The sequence below is a fragment of the Scyliorhinus torazame genome, chromosome 2 (genome assembly GCF_047496885.1).
Source record: "Scyliorhinus torazame isolate Kashiwa2021f chromosome 2, sScyTor2.1, whole genome shotgun sequence".
NCBI classification, from domain to species: domain Eukaryota; kingdom Metazoa; phylum Chordata; class Chondrichthyes; order Carcharhiniformes; family Scyliorhinidae; genus Scyliorhinus; species Scyliorhinus torazame.
The window spans coordinates 353,139,339-353,161,694 of NC_092708.1; the positions used below are offsets into that span (position 1 = coordinate 353,139,339).

Below are 22,356 nucleotides of genomic sequence, written 5' to 3' on the forward strand. Positions count from 1 at the left end.
AAAATATTTTCTAAAAAAAAATAGCAATACATATCTTTAGAGGTACAGTATGTGGCTTGGAAGGTAGGTATGGTGTTTCCATACATATGCTGGCATTGTCCTTCTGTGATAGAGGAAAGTTTGGAAGGTGCTGTCGAAAGAGCCTTGGTGAATGGCTGCAGTGCATCTTACATATGGTACAACTGCCATCGTATTTTGGTGCTGGAGGCAGTGAATGTTTATGTTGGAGAGTGGGCTGTCAATCAAGCAGGCTGCTTTGCCCTGGAGTGTTCTTGAGGTAATGGGAGCAGATAGTCACTTCTGTCAATGCAAACTGTGTATACGAGAGGACACAGATTGGCACAAGATGTCATTACAATAGAAAGGGTGCAGATGGAAGTTTCATCAGGATGTTGCCTGGGCTGGAGCATTTCAGCTATGAAAATAAGCTGGTTAGGTTGTTTTCCTTAGGGCAGAGAAGGCTGAGGAAGGATCTGATTGAGGTGTACAAAATTATGATGGACAGAGATAGGAAGAAACTTTCCCCCTTAGTTGAGGGGTCAATAACTAGAAGGCAGGAGATTTAGAGGGGGGGGTTCAAAACATTTTAGAAGCATTTAGATGAGCACTTGAAATGCCATATCATACAAGACTAAGGCTATGGACCAACTGCTGGAAATGAGATTAGGATAGGTGCTTGATGGTCGACACAGGCACGATGGGCTGAGGGACCACTTTCTATGCTGTAAAACTCTATGACTCTAAGAATGACAAGGAGAAGTGAAGATAAGTGAATTCATCTTCTGATGTCATTTAAAAAAAAATATTCATGGAATGAGAGCATCACTGGCACGGTTAACATTTGTTACCCATCTTTAATTTTCCCAAGGCGGTAATGAGCTGCCTTCCTGAACTGCTGCAGTCCATCTTATGTAGGTATGTCCACAGTGTTGTCAGAAATGGAGTTCCAAGTTTCTTGACCCAGTAAGTGAAGGAATTGTGATATAATTCAAAGTCGTTGTGTGACTTGCAGTAGAATTTGCAGGTGGTGTTCCTATGCATCTGTTGCTCTCATAGAGGTCATAGATTAAGAAGGTGCCGACAAAGGAGGCTTGACGAGTTGCTGCAGTTCATTTGAAGGCGATACACACTGCTGCCATGGTGTGTCGGTGGTGGAGGGAAGGATTGTTTAAGGTGGCGGATGGGGTGCCGATCAAGTGGACTGCTTTGTCCTAGATGGTGTCCAGCTTCTTGAATGTCTTTGGAGCTGCAATCACCAGACGTAATCAGGATGCCAGCGGAGGGGGTGGCAGGATCCCCATTCACCACCCTCCCACCCAATTAAATGCCCCAGCCACCAACTTCAACATGCGAGAGGACACAGATTCCACTCACAGACTAATGATGAAGGTTCTTTTGCTAATAAATGCTGGTCTTTCCACCAATATTAACATTCCATGAATACATTTTAAAAACATCTGGCATGTGAAGACAAATTCAAAATATTGACTGTTCCTATTATTCCATGTCCTCTGGTCTACACTGTTCGCAAGTGCATGGGAACACCGCACCTGCAATTTCCCCTCCATGTTACACACCATGCTTACTTAGAGCTATATCGCCGTTCCTTCACTGTCAGACAAAATTCTGTAACTCCCTTCCTAACGTCATTGTGAGTGTTCCTATACCAGATGGACTGCAGGAGCTTCCAATTAGGGATGGGAAACAAACGCTGGCCTTGACAGTGACGCATATATGCCATGAAGCAATTAAAAACAAGTCCTAGTCTGAGTGTTATCCTGTTTTTTCTGCATGCAGGCACATACTTCTTCAATATCGGAGGAGCTGCAAATGGTACTGAACCCTGTGCAATCATTATTAGCGAACATCCCCACTATTGACCTGATGGAGGGCAGGTCACGGGTGAAGCAGCTGAGGATGATTTGGCATAGGACACTGCACTTAGGAGCTCCTGCAATGATGTACTGGGGATTGAAATGATTGACCTCCAATAACCACCATTTTTGTGCTAGGTATGACTCCATCTGGTGGAGAGTTTAGTCTTGATTTCCACTGACTTCAATTTTGCCAATTTTCCTTGATACCACCATCAGTCCACTGCTGTCATGATGTCAAGGGCAGCCACTTTCACTTCTCCCCCTAAATTCAATTATGTCTAGAGTCCCGAGGCCTTGACAGAACCCACACTGAGCATTGTTGGGCAGATTATTGGTGAGTAAGTGCCACTTCACAGCACTGTAAACCTTCATACCTTGCTGATATTTGAGTGTAGACTGATGGGGTGGTAATTGGCTGCATTGCATTTCTACTGCTTTTTGTGTACAGAACATGTCAGAGCAAATTTGAACATTATTGAGTGGGTGCCAATGTCGTAGCTCTACTGGAACAGCTTGGCTAGGGGCATTCATGGTTATGCTGCAGTGTAAGCCCGTTTTACCGCCAGAATATTGTCAGATGTATCCAGTACCTTCAGTGGTTTCTTGATATCATGTGGAGTGAATCGAAGGGATGGTTACGAAGCAGCCGAAGATGCTTTGGTCTAGCATAATGCCGTAATGAATTTCGTAGAAGATAGGAGCAGGAGGAGGCCTTGTGGCCCTTCGAGTCTGCTCCGCCATTTATCATCATCATGGCTGATCATCCAACTCAATAGCCTAATCCTGCCTTCTCCCCGTAGTCTTTGATCCCATTCGCCCCAAGTGCTATATCTAGCCGCCTCTTGAATATATTCAATGTTTTAGCATCAACTACTTCCTGTGGTAATGAATTCCACAGGCTCACTACTCTTTGGGTGAAGAAATGTCTCTTCATCTCTGTCTGGAATGGTTTACCCTGAATCCTCAGACTGTGACCCCTGGTTCTGGACACACCCACCATTGGGAACATATTCCCTACATCTACCATGCCTAGTCCTGTTAGAATTTTATAAGTCTCAATGAGATTCCTCCCCATTCTTCTGATCTCCAGCGAGAACAATCCTAACCTAGTCAATCTCTCCTCATATGACAGTCCCGCTATCCCTGGAATCAGTCTGGTAAACCTTCGCTGCATTCTGCAGTGAACTGCTGGGGCTGAGATGGTTGCCTCCAACAATCACTATAGCTGGTTATAGTTGGGGTCCATGGCCTTTGCTGTATCCAGTGAGGTCAGCCTTTTCTTGATATCACGTGGGGTGAATCAAAGTGGCTAAGGACTGGCTTCTGTGATGGTGGACCTGAAGAGGAGGCAGGCGTGGATCATGAATCTTGTGCCTCGTCACATAAACTCCCCAAATAAAACTTGCATTTTTACCTTTTAATTGCATTTCCCATTTATTTGTATACAAAGAATGAAAGGAAATTAAACATGGTTACTGAAGTAATGCATTTCCAGTTGCACATATGTCCATCAGCATTTATAACAATTATAAACACAGATCAGACAAAACAATAGAGTCCAAGCAGGTATTCCGATCCCAGTTGACGTTATTGAGGCACAATCAATTTGACTGGAGACGAAGTTGAATCCAAACTGAGGCTTTATTAGTATCAGATGTGTGGCCTCCCACAGCAGCTGCGAAAATGGCTGCGAGCTGGAAGCCACGCATATTTATAACCTGCCTCCTGGGCGGAGCTAGCATGCAGGGGCCACAGGTGAACCTGTAGTGCAGGTTCTACCGTACAACCTCTAATATCAGAACACAGTGGTTTACCACATTCACCCCCTGTTAAAATTGAGTCCGTCGGGGGTGGTGGATAACTATATACAATTAGAGATTTTAATATTTACAGAGCAGTAAAAAAAATGTCTCTGGTCATCCGGCGGGCCGGTCAGAGGTTCAGTCGGTCCGGTGCCTTGATGGTTCTTTGAGATCGACGAAGTGGTGGCGGCGATGTTGGCGCTGTCGTGGTCGAAGTTGACTCCGGGAGCGTGCCAAAATCCTCTTCATCAACGGGGTTGGTAGGGGGAGGACGGACGGTCCAAGGGGGGGGGGGGGGGTGATGGGGGCGGCGGTGGAGGGGAGGGTGGCGCCGGGGGTGGTGTGGGGGTGGAACCTGCTGGTGCCAGGTCCCTGAGGGAGACGGTATCATGGCGGCCGTCGGGGAACGCCACGTAGGCGTACTGTGGATTTGCGCGGAGCAGGTGCACCCTTTCCACCAACGGCTCCGCCTTGTGGAGCCGCACATGTTTACGGAGAAGCATGGTTCCCGGAGCTGTGAGCCAAGTTGGGAGCGATACCCCAGATGTGAACTTCCTGGGGTAGGCAAAAAGACGTTCATGTGGTAGCAGTGCACAGTAATGAGCGAATGGAATGTAGTGCATCAGGGAGGACCTCTTGCCAGCGGGAGGCTGGGAGATTCCTGGACCGCAGGGCCAGCTGGACGGCCCTCCATACCGCCCCATTCTCCCTTTCTACCAGTCCGTTTCCCTGGGGGTTGTAGCTCGCCGTTCTGCTGGAGGCAATACCCCTGCTGAGCAGGAACTGACGTAGCTCATCACTCATGAATGAGGATCCCCTGTCACTGTGGATGTAGGCGGGGAAGCCGAACAGAGTGAAGATAGAATTAAGGGCTTTAATGATGGTGGCAGACGTCATGTCGGGGCATGGGATGGCGAAGGGAAACCGGGAGTATTCATCGATCACACTGAGGAAATATGTGTGCCGATCGGAGGAGGGGAGGGGGCCTTTGAAATCCACGCTGAGGCGTTCAAAGGGGCGGGAGGCCTTCACCAGGCGCGCGCGGTCCGGCCGGTAGAAGTGTGGCTTGCACTCCGCACAGGCCTGGCAGTCCTTGGTGATTGTCCTTACTTCCTCGACGGAGTAGGGCAAATTTTGTGCCTTAATGAAATGGTACAACCGAGTGACCCCTGGGTGACAAAGGCTGTCGTGCAGGGTCCAGAGTCGGTCTACTTGTGTGCTGGCACATGTACCTCGGGATAGGGCGCCTGGAGGCTCGTTGAGTTTGCCAGGGCGATACTTAATCTCGTAATTATAGGTGGAAAGCTCGATTCTCCACCGCAAGATTTTATCATTTTTGATCTTGCCCTGCTGTGTGTTGTTGAACATGAAGGCCACCGACCGTTGGTCAGTGAGAAGAATGAATCTCCTGCCGACCAGGTAATGCCTCCAATGTCGCACAGCCTCAACGATAGCCTGGGCCTCTTTTTCGACAGATGGGTGCTGAATTTCAGAGGCATGGAGGGTGCAGGAAAAGAATGCTACGAGCCTGCCTGCCTGGTTGAGGGTGGCGGCAAGGGCGACGTCCGATGCGTCGCTTTCTACTTGGAAAGAAAGTGTTTCGTCTACAGCGTGCATTCCAGCTTTGGCAATATCAGCTCTGATCCGGGCGAAAGCCTGTTGGGCCTCGGCCGTCAGGGGGAAATGAGTGGACTGTATGAGTGGGCAGGCCTTGTCCGCATAGTTTGGCACCCACTGCGCGTAATTTGAGAAGAACCCCAGGCAACGTTTGAGGGACTTGGGGCAGTGGGAGAGGGTGAGCTCCATGAGGGGGCACATGCGGTCGGGATCGGGCCCCAGAACTCTGTTCTGGACCACGTAGCCGAGGGTGGCTGAGTGGTTTGTGCAGAACACACACTTCTCCTTGTTATACGTGAGGTTGAGGAGAGCGGTGGTGCGGAGAAATTTAGCGAGGTTAGCGGCGTGGTCCTGCTGGTCATGGCCGCAGATGGTCACATTGTCTAGGTGCGGAAACGTGGCACGCAAGCCGTACCGGTCAACCATTCGGTCCATCTCCCTTTGGAAGACCGAAACCCGGTTGGTGATGCCGAAGGGGACCCTAAGGAAGTAATATAGCTGGCCGTCTGCCTCGAAGGCGGTGTATGGCCAGTCCGATTTCCGGATGGGGAGCTGGTGGTAAGCGGATTTCAGGTCCACCGTTGAGAAGATCTGGTACTGTGCAATCTGGCTAACCATGCCAGATATGCTTGGGAGTGGGTACGCGTCGAGCTGCGTGTACCTGTTGATGGTCTGGCTGTAGTCCACAACCATTCAGTTTTTCTCCCCAGACTTAACCACTGCCACTTGAGCTCTCCAGGGTCTGTTGCTGGCCTCGATGACGCCCTCCCGAAGCAACCGCTGGACCTCGGACCTGATGAAGGCCTTATCCTGGGTGCTGTACCGTCTGCTCCAGGTGGCGGCGGGTTTGCAATCTGGAGTTAGATTGGCAAAGAGGGAAGGAGGATCGACCTTTAGAGTCGCGAGGGCGCACACAGTGAGGGGTGGTAAGGGTCCGCCGAATTTAAGGGTCAGGCTCTGGAGGTTGCACTGGAAGTCCAGGCCGAGGATAAGTGCAGCGCAGAGGTTAGGGAGGACGTAGAGGCGAAAGCTGTGGAACTCTACGCCTTGGACTGTGAGCGTGACCATGCAGTACCCCCCGGAACGCTACGCGATGGGATCCGGAGGCCTGGGAGGTACTTTGATTGGTAGGATGTACCTTACGGGAGCAGTGCCTTACCGTATTTGGGTGTACAAAGCTCTTGGTGCTCCCGGAGTCCAGCAGGCAGGAGGTCACATGGCCGTTGACTTTCACGCTGGTGGATGCGTTGGTCAGATTATGTGGTCGGGACAGGTCGATTGCCATGGAGGCGAGCCGTGGTTGATCGTCAGGTAGTGAGGTAGCCGTCGAGTTGAGGTCCTGGAACGTTGTTGGTGTCCATGTGCTGCGGGGTGGACAAGATGGCGGCGCCCGGAGATCCTGGGGATTACAAAATGGCGGCGCCCATGGAACACACATTGCGAGGGTGGAGCAAGATGGCGGCGCCCATGAAACATACGTGTTGTGCGGGGGAGAAGATGGCGGCGCCCATTGGTCGCACATGGCCTGGGGAGGAGAGGAGGATGGCGGCGCCCATTATCCGTGACCGGGGGGGGTGGGGGCGACCGCGGTCGCTGAGCGGGCCTGGCACACCGCAGCGAAGTGGCCCTTCTTCCCGCAGAACTTACAAAGGGCAGCACGGGCCAGGCTGGGGTGTTTTTTCTGGCCACAAAAATAGCATCGGGGCCCCACGGAGATCACTGGCTGGCGCGTAGCGCAGGCGTATTGGGTGGGTAGCGACCCCGCTGGGGCAACTGCGTGTGGGGCTCATGATGAGTAGGAGGAGTGGGCCGTGCGGTTGGGGGTGTAGGAATGGACATTGCGCAGGGCGACCGTCATTGAGAGCACGAGTGTTTTAGTCTCGGCGAGGTCGCACGTGGCCCCTTCTAGGAGCCGCTGCCTGATAACATCAGACCCAATCCCAGTCACAAAAGCGTCCCGCATAAGGAGATCTGAGTGCTCCTTAGCTGTAACGTCCTGGCAGTCACAGTCCCACACTAGTGGGATCAGGGCCCTCCAGAAGTCCTCGATTGACTCACCAGGTAGTTGAATACGCGTTGCGAGCGCGTGTCCGTCTTCTGTTCATAATTTTCTTTGAGTCGAGTCATGACATCAGCGTAATTGGGCGCATCCTGGATCAGCGGGAAGATTTTGGGGCTGAGTCTGGAGTACAATATTTGGATCTTCTGAGCCTCTGGGACAGGGGTCGGTGCTGCGTTGATATACGCTTCAAAACAAGCTAGCCAGTGCTGGAAGTCCTTTCTGGCGTTGCTTCAGTGTGGATCCAGCTGCAGGCAATCTGGTTTAATCCAGAGGTCCATCTTCTGAATCTGATACTAATAAATTGAGGCACGATCAATTTGACTGGAGACGAAGTTGAATCCAAACTGAGGCTTTATTAGTATCAGATGTGTGGCCTCCCACAGCAGCTGGCAAAATGACTGGGAGCTGGAGGCCACGCATATTTATAACCCGCCTCCTGGGCGGAGCTAGCATGCAGGGGCCACAGGTGAACCTGTAGTGCAGGTTCTACCGTACAACCTCTAATATCAGAACACAGTGGTTTACCACAGTTATAACTGGACGGGAACATCCCAGATTAGAATTCTGGCTCAAAAGACCGTAACTTTTACTTATAATAATCTTTATTATTGTCACAAGTAGGCTTACATTAACACTGCAATGAAGTTACTGTGAAAAGCCCCTAGTCGCCACAGTCCGGCGCCTGTCCGGGGAAATCTTTATTAATAAAACATGGGGGAACAGAGTCACAGGACCACCAATTAGTTTTAAAAAGAAAAAAACATGAACAGATTGGTTTATAATACTCCTCCATTATCTTAACAATTACACCCAGGGGGACATCCGGTGGCAGCTATGAGGGAGTGAGTCGCACACTTGGTGGCTCCCGCTCTGGCCGGGCTTTTGGACCTTTTTCCCTGACATTTTCGTGGCTTTGAGTTTTGGTTTTGAAAGTGCAGACATTTAGGCACTGGATCCACACAGTGGTGCATGGAACGGAGAACCCCAAAGGACCGTAAAGGAAGAATTGGAAAGATAAGCAAAGGCTGGGTAGAAGTGGCTGCTGAAGATAACATGGCCGATGTCCGGACCCCTGCTGCGACATCCCAGCCATCGTTGGAGGAGCTAATGCAGGTCATCCAACAGGGCTTTGCCAGACAGAAATGAGTTTGTCTCAACCGAATAAAGGAGTCGATCGATCGGCTGGAACGCAGGATGCCCAGGATTGGACGATCCAGAATTTGGAGAAAGCGCTGCGGACCAGGAGGAGCACCAAACGGTGGTCGAGCTGGAGGTGGGGATGCTGAAGGATCAGCAGAAAAGGCTGTTAGAAAAAGTGGAATATCTGGAGAACAGAGCGCGTCGGCAGAACTTAAGAATTGTCAGTCTCCCTGAAGGGGCTGAGGCTGGCGCTTTTGTGGTAAATATGTTCCAGAAGCTTCTGGAGGAGGGGGCGTACAGGGCGATGGCGAGGAAGCCATGGCCGGGGGACCCCCAAGGGAGATGGTGGTTCGGTTCCACAGATTTTTAGATAAGGAGTGTGTCCTCCAGTGGGCCAAACGTACCAGGAGCTGCAACTGGGACAATAGCATATTGCATGGCTATTAGGACCTGAGCGTGGAGGTGGCCAGAAGGAGGGCAGGCTTCAGGAAAGTGAAGGAGATCCTGTTTAAGAAGAAGGTGAAATTCGGGCTCCTCTACCCGGCGCATCTTTGGGTCACACATGAGGACCAGCACCATTATTTTGAGTCGCCCAAAGAGGCGATGGACTTTGCCAAGAAGAAGGGTCCGGCGCAGAACTAAGAACTTTTCGGACTTAAGTGGCAGTATCTTTCTCTTTTCTTGAACGATGTATGTATGGTTTGATTGTTGCCTTTTTTCTGTTTTTGAAGTTTGGGTGAAGATGGGGGAGTAAAAGTTATTCGGTCGGTTTTTGTCAGGTATTTTGGTGTTTTGATGGGGGTGATTGGTGGGGGGCTTTTTATTTTGTATTACTTTAATTTGCACTATTGAGGGGGTTCTTTGTGGGGGTCTCTGTCTGTTTTGGGCTGTCTCCTATGGTAATTAGGAGATTGTTCTGTTTTGGTTTGATGAGGGAAGTGGCTTCGATGGGCGGGGGGAGGGGAGTAGGGAACAATAGGTGGGAGACTTTTTGGCACCGGAGGCGAGGATCACCAGGCTAGCTGGGTGAGCTAGTCTGCGGAAGCACAGTGGAGGGTGTGTATTGGTTCAATACAGGGCAGGAGTTGGATTATAGGGTGATGTTGCTAGGGGGGGATGGGGGGGGTGTTACTCTGCTGACGAGGGAGGGACCTAGGTTCGGGGACAGAAAGGAGGTCGGGGGCTACCTGGAGGCGGGCAGATGGAGGCGCGGCACATGGGTGGGGGGGCGGGCCCAGGAAGGGGGATGGCTGATCGGGGGGGGGTGCGGTGCCCCCCCCAACCAAGCTGATCACCTGGAATGTTAGAGGGTTGAATGGCCTTGTCAAGGGCCTGTGTGTGTTCACGCACCTGAGGGCTCTGAAGGCGGACGTGGTGATGTTGCAGGAGACACACCTGAAAATAGCGGATCAAGTTAGGCTGAGGAAGGGTTGGGTCAGCCAGGTCTTCCATTCGGGACTGGATACCAAGACGAGAGTGATGGCGATTTTAATTAATAAGCGGGTGCAATTCCAGGCAGGTAGTATATAGTCTTGGATGGGGGGGGGCTGTTATGTCATGGTGAGCGGTAAGCTGCAGGGGAGGAAGGTGGTATTGGTTAACGTGTATGTACCAAATTAGGACGATGTTGAATTCATTAAGAGGGTACTGGGGAAGATACCAGATCTGGACTCGCACAAGCTGGTGATGGGAGGGGATTTTAATACGGTTATCGACCCCGGCCTGGACCGGTCATGCTCGAAAACGGGGAGAGTGCCAGTGATGGCAAACGAGCTGATAGGATTCATGGAGCAGATGGGAGGGGTCGACCAATGGCGGTTTAGGCAGCTGACGGTTAGGGAGTTCTCTTTCTACTCGTGTGTACATAAAGTGTATACCCGGACTGACTTTTTCAATTTGAGTAGGGATCTGCTGGCAGGGGTGGTGGACACAGGGTACTCGGCCATCACTATTTCGGATCATGCCCCACATTGGGTGGAACTACAGGTTAGTGAGGAGAGCTTCCAGCGCCTGCAGTGGCGATTCGACGTGGGCTTGTTGGCGGACGAGGCAGTGTGCGAGAGAGTAAGGAAGTACATGCAGAACTACCTGCAGGTCAACGACACGGGGGAAGTCTCAGCAGCGGTGGTCTGGGAGGCGCTGAAGGCAGTGGTGAGAGGGGAGCTTATCTCAATCCGAGCTCAGAGGGACAGGATGGATAGGGCAAAGACGGACCGACTGATCAAGGAGATCTTACGGCTAGATAGGAGGTATGCGGTGACCCCGGGGGTGGAACTGTTAAGGGAACGCTGGAAGCTGCAGGCTGAGTTTGGGGTGCTGTCCACGGGCAAGGCAGTGGAGCAGCTTAGAAAGGCGAGGGGGATGCTGCATGAACATGGGGAGAAGGCCAGCAGAATGCTGGCACAGCAGTTGAGGAAGAGGGAGGCGGCCAGGGGAATTGATAAGGTGGTCGACGGAGATGGGAACCTGGTAGGGGATTCGGCTGGGCTAAACAGGACATTCAGGAACTTTTACAGCGGACTCTATCGCTCGGAACCCCCCACGGGACCTGAGGAGTTGAGATGCTTTCTGGACTGGCTGACTTTCCCAAGGGTAGGCAGGGAACTGGTGGATGGGTTGGGGGCTCCGATTAGGGCCGAATAAATATCTGAGGGCTTGAAGGCAATGCAGTCGGGTAAAGCCCCGGGGCCGGACGGGTTCCCGGTGGAATTTTACAAGAAATTTTCGGGGATATTAGGGCCGTTGCTGGTCAAGGTTCTTAACGAGGCGAGGGATAGAGGGGTGCTGCCCTCGACGATGTCACATGCCACCATTTTGTTAATATTGAAGCGGGACAAGAACCCGGAGCTATGTGGGTCCTATAGGCCGATCTTGTTGCTTAATGTGGACGCTAAATTGCTGGCCAATGTGTTGGCCTCCAGGATTGAAGATTGTGTGCCGGAGGTGATTATGGAGGACCAAACCGGATTTAAAAAGGGTTGGCAGTTGGTGGCCAATATAAGAAGGCTGCTTAATGTTATTATGATGCCCCCGGAAAGAAGGGAAGTTGAGGTAGTTGTAGCCATGGATGCGGAGAAGGCGTTCGACCAGGTAGAGTGGGACTATATATGGGAGGTGCTGGGACGGTTTGGGTTTGGTAGGGGCTTTATCGACAGGGTCAGGTTGTTGTATCAGGCCCCAGAGGCTAGTGTAAGGACGAACAGGACGACCTTGGACTATTTTAGGCTGCACCGGGGGACAAAGACAGGGATGTCCCCTTTCCCCACTGCTGTTTGCGTTAGCCATAGAGCCGCTGGCAATTGCTCTGAGAGCTTCAAGGGGGTTGGAAAGGGCTGGTTGGGGGGTGCGGGGCCGGTGCATAGGGCATCGCTGAACGCGGATGACCTATTCCTATATGTAGCAGATCCAGGGGCAGGGATGGGGGGGATTATGGCGATTCTGGGGGAATTTGGCCGGTGTTCGGGATACAAACTGAATATGACGAAGAGTGAGATGTTTGTAGTCCAGTCAAGAGGTAAGGAGGGTTGGCTGGGGAGGTTACTGTTCAGGTTAGTGGGGGACAATTTTAGATATCTGGGGATACAAGTGGCGCGCGACTGGGGCCGGTTACACAAGTTGAACTTGTCCCGGTTGGTTGAGCAGATGAGGGGCGAGTTTTGGAGATGGGATGCGCTTCCGCTGTCATTGGCGGGGAGGGTGCAGACGGTTATGATGACGGTATTGCAGAGATTTTTATTTGTGTTCCAATGCCTCCCGATTTTCATCCCGCAGTCCTTTTTTAAGAGGATCAACAAAATCATTTTGGGCTTTGTTTGGGCGGGTAAGACCCACGGGTGAAAAAGGTGATGCTCGAGAGGAATCGGGGGGTGGGGGGGCTTGCCCTGCCAAATTTTAGTAATTATTACTGGCCGGACAATATTGCGATGATAAGGAAGTGGGTGGTGGGGACGGAGGCGGTTTGGGAGCGGATGGAGGCAGCTTCAAAGAACAAAGAACAAAGAAATGTACAGCACAGGAACAGGCCCTTCGGCCCTCCAAGCCCGTGCCGACCATGCTGCCCGACTAAACTACAATCTTCTACACTTCCTGGGTCCGTATCCTTCTATTCCCATCCTATTCATATATTTGTCAAGATGCCCCTTAAATGTCCCTATCGTCCCTGCTTCCACTACCTCCTCCGGTAGCGAGTTCCAGGCACCCACTACCCTCTGCGTAAAAAACTTGCCTCGTACATCTACTCTAAACCTTGCCCCTCTCACCTTAAACCTATGCCCCCTAGTAATTGACCCCTCTACCCTGGGGAAAAGTCTCTGACTATCCACTCTGTCTATGCCCCTCATAATTTTGTAGACCTCTATCAGGTCTCCCCTCAACCTCCTTCGTTCCAGTGAGAACAAACCGAGTTTATTCAATCGCTCCTCATAGCTTATGCCCTCCATACCAGGCAACATTCTGGTAAATCTCTTCTGCACCCTCTCTAAAGCCTCCACATCCTTCTGGTAGTGTGGCGACCAGAATTGAACACTATAATGTGTTGAACACTTCATGCAGGGGCACCAGCTTGGGGGCGCTGATAATGGCACCTTTGCCGTTCCCGCTGGCGAGATATTCTACCAGTCCCGTGGTGGTGGCGGCCCTGAGGATCTGGAGTCAGTGGAGGAGGTACGTTAGTGCAGTGGGTGCATCGGTTTGGTCCCCAATATGTGACAACCATCGGTTTACTCCAGGGAGCTTAGATGGGGGGTTTCGGGTACGGCAAAGGGTGGGAATTGAGAAGATGGGGGACCTGTTTCTGGAAGGGAGCTTCCCTAGTTGAGGGCGCTGGAGGAGTAGTTCGGGCTGGCAGCAAGGAATGACTTCAGATATTTACAGGTGCGGGACTTTCTGCGCAGGCAGGTACCATCCTTCCCACTCCTGCCACTAAGAGGGATTCAAGATAGGGTAGCGTTGAGGGGCTGGGTGGAGGAGGGGAGCGTCTCGGATATCCACAAAGAATTAATGGGGGCGGAGGAGATGCATTTAAAGGAGCTGAAGCGTAAGTGGGAGGAGGAACTGGGGGGTGAGATGGAGGACGGCCTATGGGCAGAGGCGCTGAGCAGGTTCAAAGTGACCGCTACATGTGCAAGGCTCAGCTTGATCCAATTTAAGGTGGTGCACCGGGCGCACATGACAGTGGCCCGGATTAGCAGATTGTTTGGGGTGGAAGACAAGTGTGTCATGTGCGGGTGGACCAGCGAACAATGTCCACATGTTCTGGGCATGCCCAAAACTTAGGGCTTACTGGCAGGGGTTTGCGGCTGTCATGTCCAGAGTATTGAAGACAAGAGTGGAAATGAGTACAGGGGTAGTGATTTTTGGGGTGTTGGAAGACCCGGGTGTCCAGGAGGAGAAAGAGGCAGGTGTTCTGGCCTTTGCCTCCTTGGTAGCCCGGCGACGGATATTACTGGCTTGGAGAGAGTCTAGGCCTCCGAAGCCAGAGTCCTGGTTAACCGACATGGCGAGCTTTCTCGGCCTGGAAAAGATCAAGTTCGCCTTGAGAGGGTTGGTGTCAGGGTTCGCACGGAGGTGGCAACCATTCATTGACTTCTTCGCGGAGAATTAATCGTCAGCAGGTAGGGAGGGGGGTTAGGGTAGCACAGAGTAGGGGGTTAAATAGGCGGGCCTTGGAGGGACGGATGTCGGCGGTTGCATTATGACTATTGTTCTTTGTACTATATTTTTTATACTGCGGTTGTTTGTAATGCCAAAAATACCTCATTAAAATTGTTTGTTAAAGAAAAACAATTACACCCAGGTTTTAGGATTGACATGGATTACAAAGCACATCTTAAGCTACAATGGTCTCATAACGCAAAAAGTCCCTTTCAAGCACACAAGATGACTGTGGTCAAGTACTCTGCTCTGAACCCAAGTTAGTGTCTGTGGATTTCTCCACCCAAACCCCCCAGATGACTGTCACATGAGAGTTTCCAAACTCCATTCCAAAAAACACACTTTAAAATCTTCTCTCATAATAATGCTTTCCCTTGGCAGTTTGCATTCCAAAATCCAGGCCAGGTTTTCCAAAAGACACTTTTAAACAAAGCTTACGCTCCACTTTAACATCGAATCAAGTTCTGGATTTTACACCCACCCCTTTAGGATTACATTGTCTTCTCCACTGTGCAAACTGTTCACAATTGCCTTATCTTTCGATTCCCTGATTGTATTAAAATGGCATCAGATGTTTGTTTTACCGTTGAAGACTGTTGTCCCACTATAGATCTGGGGTAGAAATCTCTGACAATGGGGCTATGTCCCCACACCCGCAAGAAAACGGGCGCAAATCACTTTGGGCTTTCCTATAGAAAGTCCAGAGTGATTCTCCATTTTGCAGGGGGCTAGAAGAGCCCCTGATTGCTCCTCGCAGCTCTGGCTGCCGATACGGGGTCCTGCGCGTCCGGCTGCGGGTCCGCACATACGCGCGGCGTTGGCCCTGCGCAACATGGCCGACCCACACTGCGGGCCGGCCCCGACAATATACGTGCCCGCCCCCCCCATCGAGATCGCGCCCGCCGAACGATGGCCCCCGATCGTGAGCCTGACCGTCGTGGAGGCCTACCCTGCCCCGCCCCCTCCCGCAGCCGCCACTCCGAGCTCCCACCGGGTGGAACCATGAGTGAACCACGCCGTCAGGGACTCGGCTGGTTGTCGGCGGAGATTCGCCGCGGGGGCCTTTTTCAATGGTCCCCGACTGGCGATGCGTCAACCGTGCCCGCGTGACTGCCGTCGATTGTCCGGTCCCCGGAGAATCGCGGGAGCAGCGTCTGACCCGATCGCAGGTCTGACGCCCATTCTCCGCCACCGCGCCGAGCGTGATTGCAGCGCGGAGGCTCGAAGAATCCAGGCCCAGGTTACTGGAATTGTCTCTTTAACTCAGAACGCTTTGTTCACTCTTCCTTGAATTCTTCTGAACAATACCTTGGTCTCTTCACTTAATTCCAGACTTCTTGGACACTTCTCTTCATTTCTCTACTAGCTGGACTTTAGTTTCCCAGTACCTGTTTTCTTAATCCTTAATCAATAATAGGGCTTTTCTTCTAGCAAGGATGAGAGAGATAGTCCCGCTTTACCCTTCCAAAAACTGCTTCTAGCAGAGCTTTGTGAGCCTCCTGCTCTCTCACAACCTATTTTCAACTGCAATCAAATTAACTAAACTCAAACTTCAAAGCTTCTCTAGTTTACAAGGCCCCAGTTGCTAAGCAACACCCACACACTCATACCTTTTATTTATTCTTTACGTCTTAGCCCTCTCTAAGCACAATATATAGACAGTTAGAACTTAACCAACTGTCATACAAATAAACACCTTTGTCCGGCATAACTATAGACTTTACCCTTCCAGGCACAGAAACATTAAATTAAACCCACTTAAAACTACCTTCTTTTATTTTTGAAAATATATTTATTCAAAATTTTCAACAGAACCCGCCCCCCCAACAAGAAAAATGAAACAAAAACACAACAAGCAGAAATTATTCGTTGGATTTCCCCCATATACAATAACCCCCCATATAACAGTAAATAAATACAACTAGGGAAACTTCCCACCTTAACCTAAACGCCACCCCAAAAGAAACCCCCCCCTCCCTCCACACACCCCCCCCCCCCCCCACCGCCCCTGGGCTGCTGCTGACCTCCTCCTAATGCTCCGCGAGATAGTCTAGGAACGGTTGCCACCGCCTGAAAAACCCTTTCACAGACCCTCGCAAGGCAAACTTTATCCTCTCCAGCTTGATGAACCCTGCCATGTCATTGATCCAAGCTTCCACACTAGGGGGCTTTGCATCTTTCCACAGTAACAAAATCCTCCGCTGGGCTACCAGGGACGCAAAGGGCAGAATAGAACATAGAACATAACAGCGCAGTACAATACCGGCCTCTTTCGCCTCCTGCACTCCCGGCTCGTCCAATACCCCAAATATTGGTCAGAGGCTGTTTAGCACAGGGCTAAATCGCTGGCAGGCCAGCAGCACGGTTCAATTCCCGTAACAGCCTCCCCCGAACAGGCGCCGGAATGTGGCGACTAGGGGCTTTTCACAGTAACTTCATTTGAAGCCTACTTGTGACAATAAGCGATTTTCATTTCATTTCATTTCAAATAATGCTAATCCCCAGCTCGGCTTGACCCGGGCGTTCACCACCTTGGACATTGTCCTCGCAAAACCCCTCCAAAACCCATCCAGCACCGGGCACGACCAGAACATATGGACGTGATTTGCTGGGCTCCACGAGCACCTCACACGTCTGTCCTCCACCCCAAAGAACCTACTCAACCTCGCCCCTGTCATATGCGCTCTGTGAGTTACTTTAAACTGTATTAGGCTGAGCCTGGCGCAAGAGGAGGAAGAATTAACCATACTCGGGGCATCAGCCCACAGACTCTCATCTAGCGCCTCCCCAAGCTCCTCCTCCCACTTGCCCTTTAACTCCTCCACCGAGGCCTCCTCCTCTTCCTGCAGCTCCTGGTAAATCACCGAAACCTTGCCTTCTCCAACCCATACACCCGAAATCACCCTGTCCTGAATCCCACATGCCAGAAGCAGCGGGAATTCCCTCACCTGCCGCCTCACAAACGCCCTCATTTGCATGTACCTGAAAGCGTTTCCCGGGGGTAGCCCAAATTTCTCCTCCAGCACCCCTAGGCTCGCAAACGTCCCATCGATGAACAGGTCCCCCATTCTTCTAATCCCTGCCCGATGCCAGCTCCGAAACCCCCCATCCATCCTTCCCGGGACGAACCGATGATTCTCCCGAATCGGGGACCAAACCGAGGCTCCCACCTCTCCCCTCTGTCGCCTCCACTGCCCCCAGATCTTCAGCGTCGCCGCCACCTCCGGACTCGTGGTGTACCTTGTCGACGAGAGCGGCAGCAGTGCCGTCACCAGCGCCCTCAGGCTCGTGCCCACGCAGGACGCCATCTCTAGCCTCTTCCACGCCGCCCCCCTCTCCCTCCATTACCCACTTACGGATCATCGCCACATTGGCTGCCCAATAATAGCTGCACACATTTGGCAGCGCAAGCAGCCCCGTCCCCGTCCCTGCTACGCTCCAGAAACACCCTCTTCACCCTTATTTGCCCACACAAATCCCATGATGCTCCTGCTTACCCGTTTGAAAAAGGCCTTGGGGATCAAAATGGGAAGGCACTGGAACACAAAGAGAAACCTCGGAAGGACCGTCATTTTGATCGACTGCACCCTACCCGCTAGTGAGAGTGGCAGCATATCCCATCTTTTAAAATCCTCCTCCATCTGCTCCACCAACCACGTCAAATTGAGCTTGTGCAGGGCCCCCCAACTCCTAGCTACTTGGATCCCCAGTACCGAAAGCTCCTTTCCACCCTCTTCAGCGGTAGCTCGTCTATCCCCCTTCCCTGGTCCCCTGAATGCACCACAAAGAGCTCACTCTTCCCTACGTTGAGTTTATACCCCGAAAAGTCCCCAAACTCCCTAAGGATCCGCATGACCTCCGCCATCCCCTCCACTGGATTCATAACATACAACAGGTCAACGGCATACAACGACACCCGGTGTTCCTCTCCCCCCAAATCAATCCCCTCCATTTCCTGGAGTCCCTCAGTGCCATGGCCAGCGGCTCAATTGCCAGTGCAAACAGCAAGGGGGATAAGGGACACCCTGCCTCGTCCCCCGGTACAGCCGAAAGTACTCCGACCTCCACTGGTTCGTAGCCACACTCGCCACAGGGGCTCTATATAGCAGCCTGACCCAACTGATGAATCCCTCCCCGAATCTAAATCTCCGCAACACTTCCCAAAGATACTCCCCCTCCCCCCCCCCCCCCCCCCCCGCTAGATCCTCATCTAGCCATTTTGCTCCCCCCCATGACACTCCCTTAAGTCAGCCGACTCCTGCTGACCCCGGCCTCTCCCGCCATTCCATCGACCCCCCAGTGTGAGAATCCCCCCACCCCTTGGCAGTCAGTGTGCGCTCCTCTCCAGCTCCGCCCTTCCCTCCCGACCCTGCCCCTATCCATCCCTAACGCGGGAAAAAGCCTGTGCTTTCCGTCTGAGCCGGCCCCACCCCCTCTGGCGCAGCTCCTTTTTTGCGGCCTTAACCCAACTCCCCATCCCGGGCCTCCACCTCCCTCTTCCTCCGCGGGGCCCTGCCCCTCCACCACCGACGCCCACCACTCTCCCACAGCCCCCACATCAAATCCATTCACCCATCCCCACCTAGCACCAAAACAAAAAGAACATTCCCCAAACACAGTAAATACCCCCCCACGTCAAACCCTCAGTTTGAGTCCAACATTTTAGACTGGATAAAGTTCCATGCCTCATCGGGTGTCTCAAAATAGTGGTGCTAATCTTGGAACGTGACCCACAATCGCGCTCGCTGCTGCAGCATCCCGAACCTCACCCCCTTCCGATGGAGAACCGCCTTAGCCCGGTTAAAACCAGCCCTCTTCTTAGCCACCTCCGCACTCCAGTCCTGGTAGATTCGGATCTCCGTGTTCTCCCACCTGCTGCTCCGTTCTTTTTTGGCCCATCTCAGGACGCACTCTCTGTCCATAAAGCGGTGGAACCTCACCACTACAGCCCTTGGCGGCTCGTTGGCTTTGGGTCTCCTTGCCAGGACCCGATGAGCCCCATCCAGCTCCAGGGGCCTCGGGAAAGCTCCCGCGCCCATCAGCGAATTGAGCATTGTGCTCATATATGCACCGGCATCGGGCCCCTCCACTCCTTCAGGGAGACCCAGAATCCAAAAATTCTTCCTCCACGACCTATTCTCCAGGTCCTCAAACTTTTCCTGCCACCTCTTGTGCAGCGCCTCGTGCGCCTCCACCTTCACACCGCCAGGCCCAAGATCTCGTCCTCGTTCTCCGAGGCTTTTTGCCACACCTCCCGGATCGCCGCCCCTTGGGCCTTCTGGATCTCCACAAGCTTCTCAATCAACCGTCTTCATTGACGCCAGGATTTCTGTCTTCAGCTCCGCAAAGCAGCGTTTAAGGAACTCCTGCTGCTCCTGCGACCACTGCGCCCACGCTGCTTGGTCTCCACCCGCCGCCATCTTGCGTCTCCTCCCTCGCACTTTCCGCTGCACCAGAATCACTTTCTTAACCGTTCCACTCCTGGTCCAATCCATACAGTGCCGGGGGAACCTTCTCACACTGGGAGCCGTCGAACAATTGCCGTTGGGGCCCCTCTAAAGAGCCCAAAAGTCCCTTCCTGGCGGAGCTGCCGAACGTGCGACCTACCTCGGCATAGCCGCAACCGGAAAATTTCAAAACAACCTTATTTCTAATGTACAAATATAAATCCCTTAAAACTATCTTTGTTTTCCTAACACAGAACATGGTAAGATCTGGGGATATGTTTTCAAACACATTTATTTATTGAAAATGGGACCAAACTATCACCTTTATCACTGCTCTTCACTTATAGTTTTCTTCAAAGCTGCCTTTTAGTAAATATCTTTCCCTATAGAAGATGTTACTTACAGAGGAGTTAAGATTTTGGACAGGTTTGGAGCTGATGTGTAATTTTCAGACCCAAAACAGGGGCGGGATTCTCCGCTGGGTCGGAGAATTGCCGGGGGCTGGCGTGAATCCCGCCCCCGCTGGTTGCCGAATTCTCCGGCACCGCGATATTCGGCGGGGGGCGAGAATCGCGCCGCGTTGGTTGGCGGGCCCCCCCCCCGGCGATTCTCCGGCCCGCGATGGGCCGAAGCCCCGCTGCTGGAATACCTGTCCCGCCGGCGAGAATCAAACCACCTCTCTTACCGGCAGGACTAGGCGGCGCGTGCAAGCTCCGGGGTCTCTGGGGGGTCGCGGGGCGATCTGGCCCCGGAGGGTGCCCCCACGGTGGCCTGGCCCGCGATCGGTGCGCACCGATCCACGGGCGGGCCTGTGCCATGGGGGCACTCTTTTCCCTCCACCTCGGCCACAGCCTTCACCATGGCCGACGCGTAAGAGACACCCCCCCCTTGCCGCATCTGCGCGGGGATGACGCCAGCAGCCGCTGACGCTCCCGCGCATGCGCGGACTTCCGCCAGCCGGCGAAGTCCTTTCAACCCCGGCTGGCTTGGCGCCAAAGGCCTTCCACGCCAGCCGGTGGAGCGGAAACCACTCCTGCGGGCGCCTAGCCCCTCACGGTGAGGACATGGCTTCTAAAGGTGTGGAGAAAATCCGCACGTTTGGGGCGGCCCGACGCCGGAGTGGTTCCCACCATTCCATCCCGCTGGGACCCCCCGCCCCACCGGGTAGGGGAGAATCCCAGCCCCGGTCTGCCAGATATGTAGTAGTACTAGCTGGAAGTACTTTTTTGTTCCAGATCTCAATACACATCTACTTCAAAGCCATGTAACAGAGTTACCATCATAATATCCTTACAGGAGAGCAGATAATCTTCAGGTTGGTAAATATTTTTTGTTAAAAAGTGATTTAGAAAAAACATTTAAAATTCTGGCAAGTATTATCTTTCTATGTAAAAAGAATGAAATTCTCTGAAGAAAGAGCTGGTTTATTTTTTTCGCTGAGGTGCTACACTGGAATGTGCTGTGACAGAATGGTTTATTTTGTCATTTTCATTTATTTCTATTATGTATTCTTTCATATTTCTTGGCATGATTATGTTTCATACCAGGGTGGCACAGTTGTTAGCACTGCTGCCTCACGGCGCTGAGGACCCGGGTACGATCCGGCCCCGGGCCATTGTCCGTGTGGAGTTTGCACATTCTCCCCGTGTCTGCATGGGTCTATACCTCACAACCCAAAAGATGTGCAGAGTAGGTGTATTGGCCAGGCTAAATTGCCCCTTAATTGGAATTTTATAAAAAATGTTTTGTGATACCATAACTATTTTACTACACAAGTGCTTTATCATTGGCTGCTTTACCAAGGCAAGATGACAGAGCTGTGTTAAATCCTTTTCACTAATAATCTCCATTCAATATTTTATAAGCCTAGGTACATTTTGAAGTACAATAATAATATCAATTTAATTCATATCAATTTTCAGTTCAAATCGTCATAAAAGAGAACCTTGAGCACATTAAAATATTTCTCATAACTAATTTGATTCCAAGGTTAGAATTGACAATTCAAATAAACCAAAATGACTTCAGTATTAGGCATTTAAGAAGGAACTTTAAGCAAAGTCACCTCACATTTCAGAAAATAATATAACGCATCTGCTTAACAAATCAGACTATTACAAATTAAATAAGCAACACAATTGATGTAAAATGTACACATATTCATTTGGGAGGGTGGAGGAACGAACAGAAAGTACATTCTTAATTCCTTTGTACATACCTTTATATGTTTTACACCACAGCTGATCATTTTGTTTGGCTGGTGCAAGTCCCAAGAAACATCAAATATCTGGAAAAAAACCGCAATCAGAAGGCAAAAATAAAAATGATCACATTTACTAAGCTAAAAATCAATACCCAATCCATACTTACTAACATTAAATTTCATTTGCTGAGTTTATTCTTATTTATGTAGATTTTCTAACTGCTTTGTCAACTTCAACACCCATCCTATTAAAGTACTTTAATAGTTATAAAATCACATTTTTACATTAAGCCACTGGATCTAATGATTAATTGTTGGTTTGGATTTGCAAACATCCCGGGCGCGATTCTCCGATGCCACGCCGGTTGGGAGAATCGCCGATCGCGCCATTTTTCCACGCGATGCCTGTCCGACGCCCTCCCGCGATTCACCCAAGCGGCGAGATCGGCCCTGTCGAGTTCTGCGCGGCGCAGGCCGGAGAATCGGCCGAGACACCCAAAATGGCGATTTTCCGCCACCCCCCGCTATGCTCCGGCCCGGATGGGCCGAAGTCCTG

The 22,356-nt window shown here is 51.7% G+C and overlaps 1 protein-coding gene across 6 annotated transcripts in view; it reads right to left on the bottom strand.

Annotated features, from left to right (window-relative positions):
• The window catches only part of LOC140403495 (echinoderm microtubule-associated protein-like 5), a 415,808-nt gene that overhangs the window by 305,563 nt on the left and 87,889 nt on the right, over nucleotides 1-22,356 (bottom strand). For all 6 annotated transcript variants that reach the window (XM_072491458.1, XM_072491449.1, XM_072491467.1 and 3 more), the window contains one exon: nucleotides 21,816-21,884. In XM_072491458.1, the coding sequence (XP_072347559.1) occupies nucleotides 21,816-21,884 (69 nt within the window). The remainder of the gene's footprint in view (nucleotides 1-21,815; nucleotides 21,885-22,356) is intronic.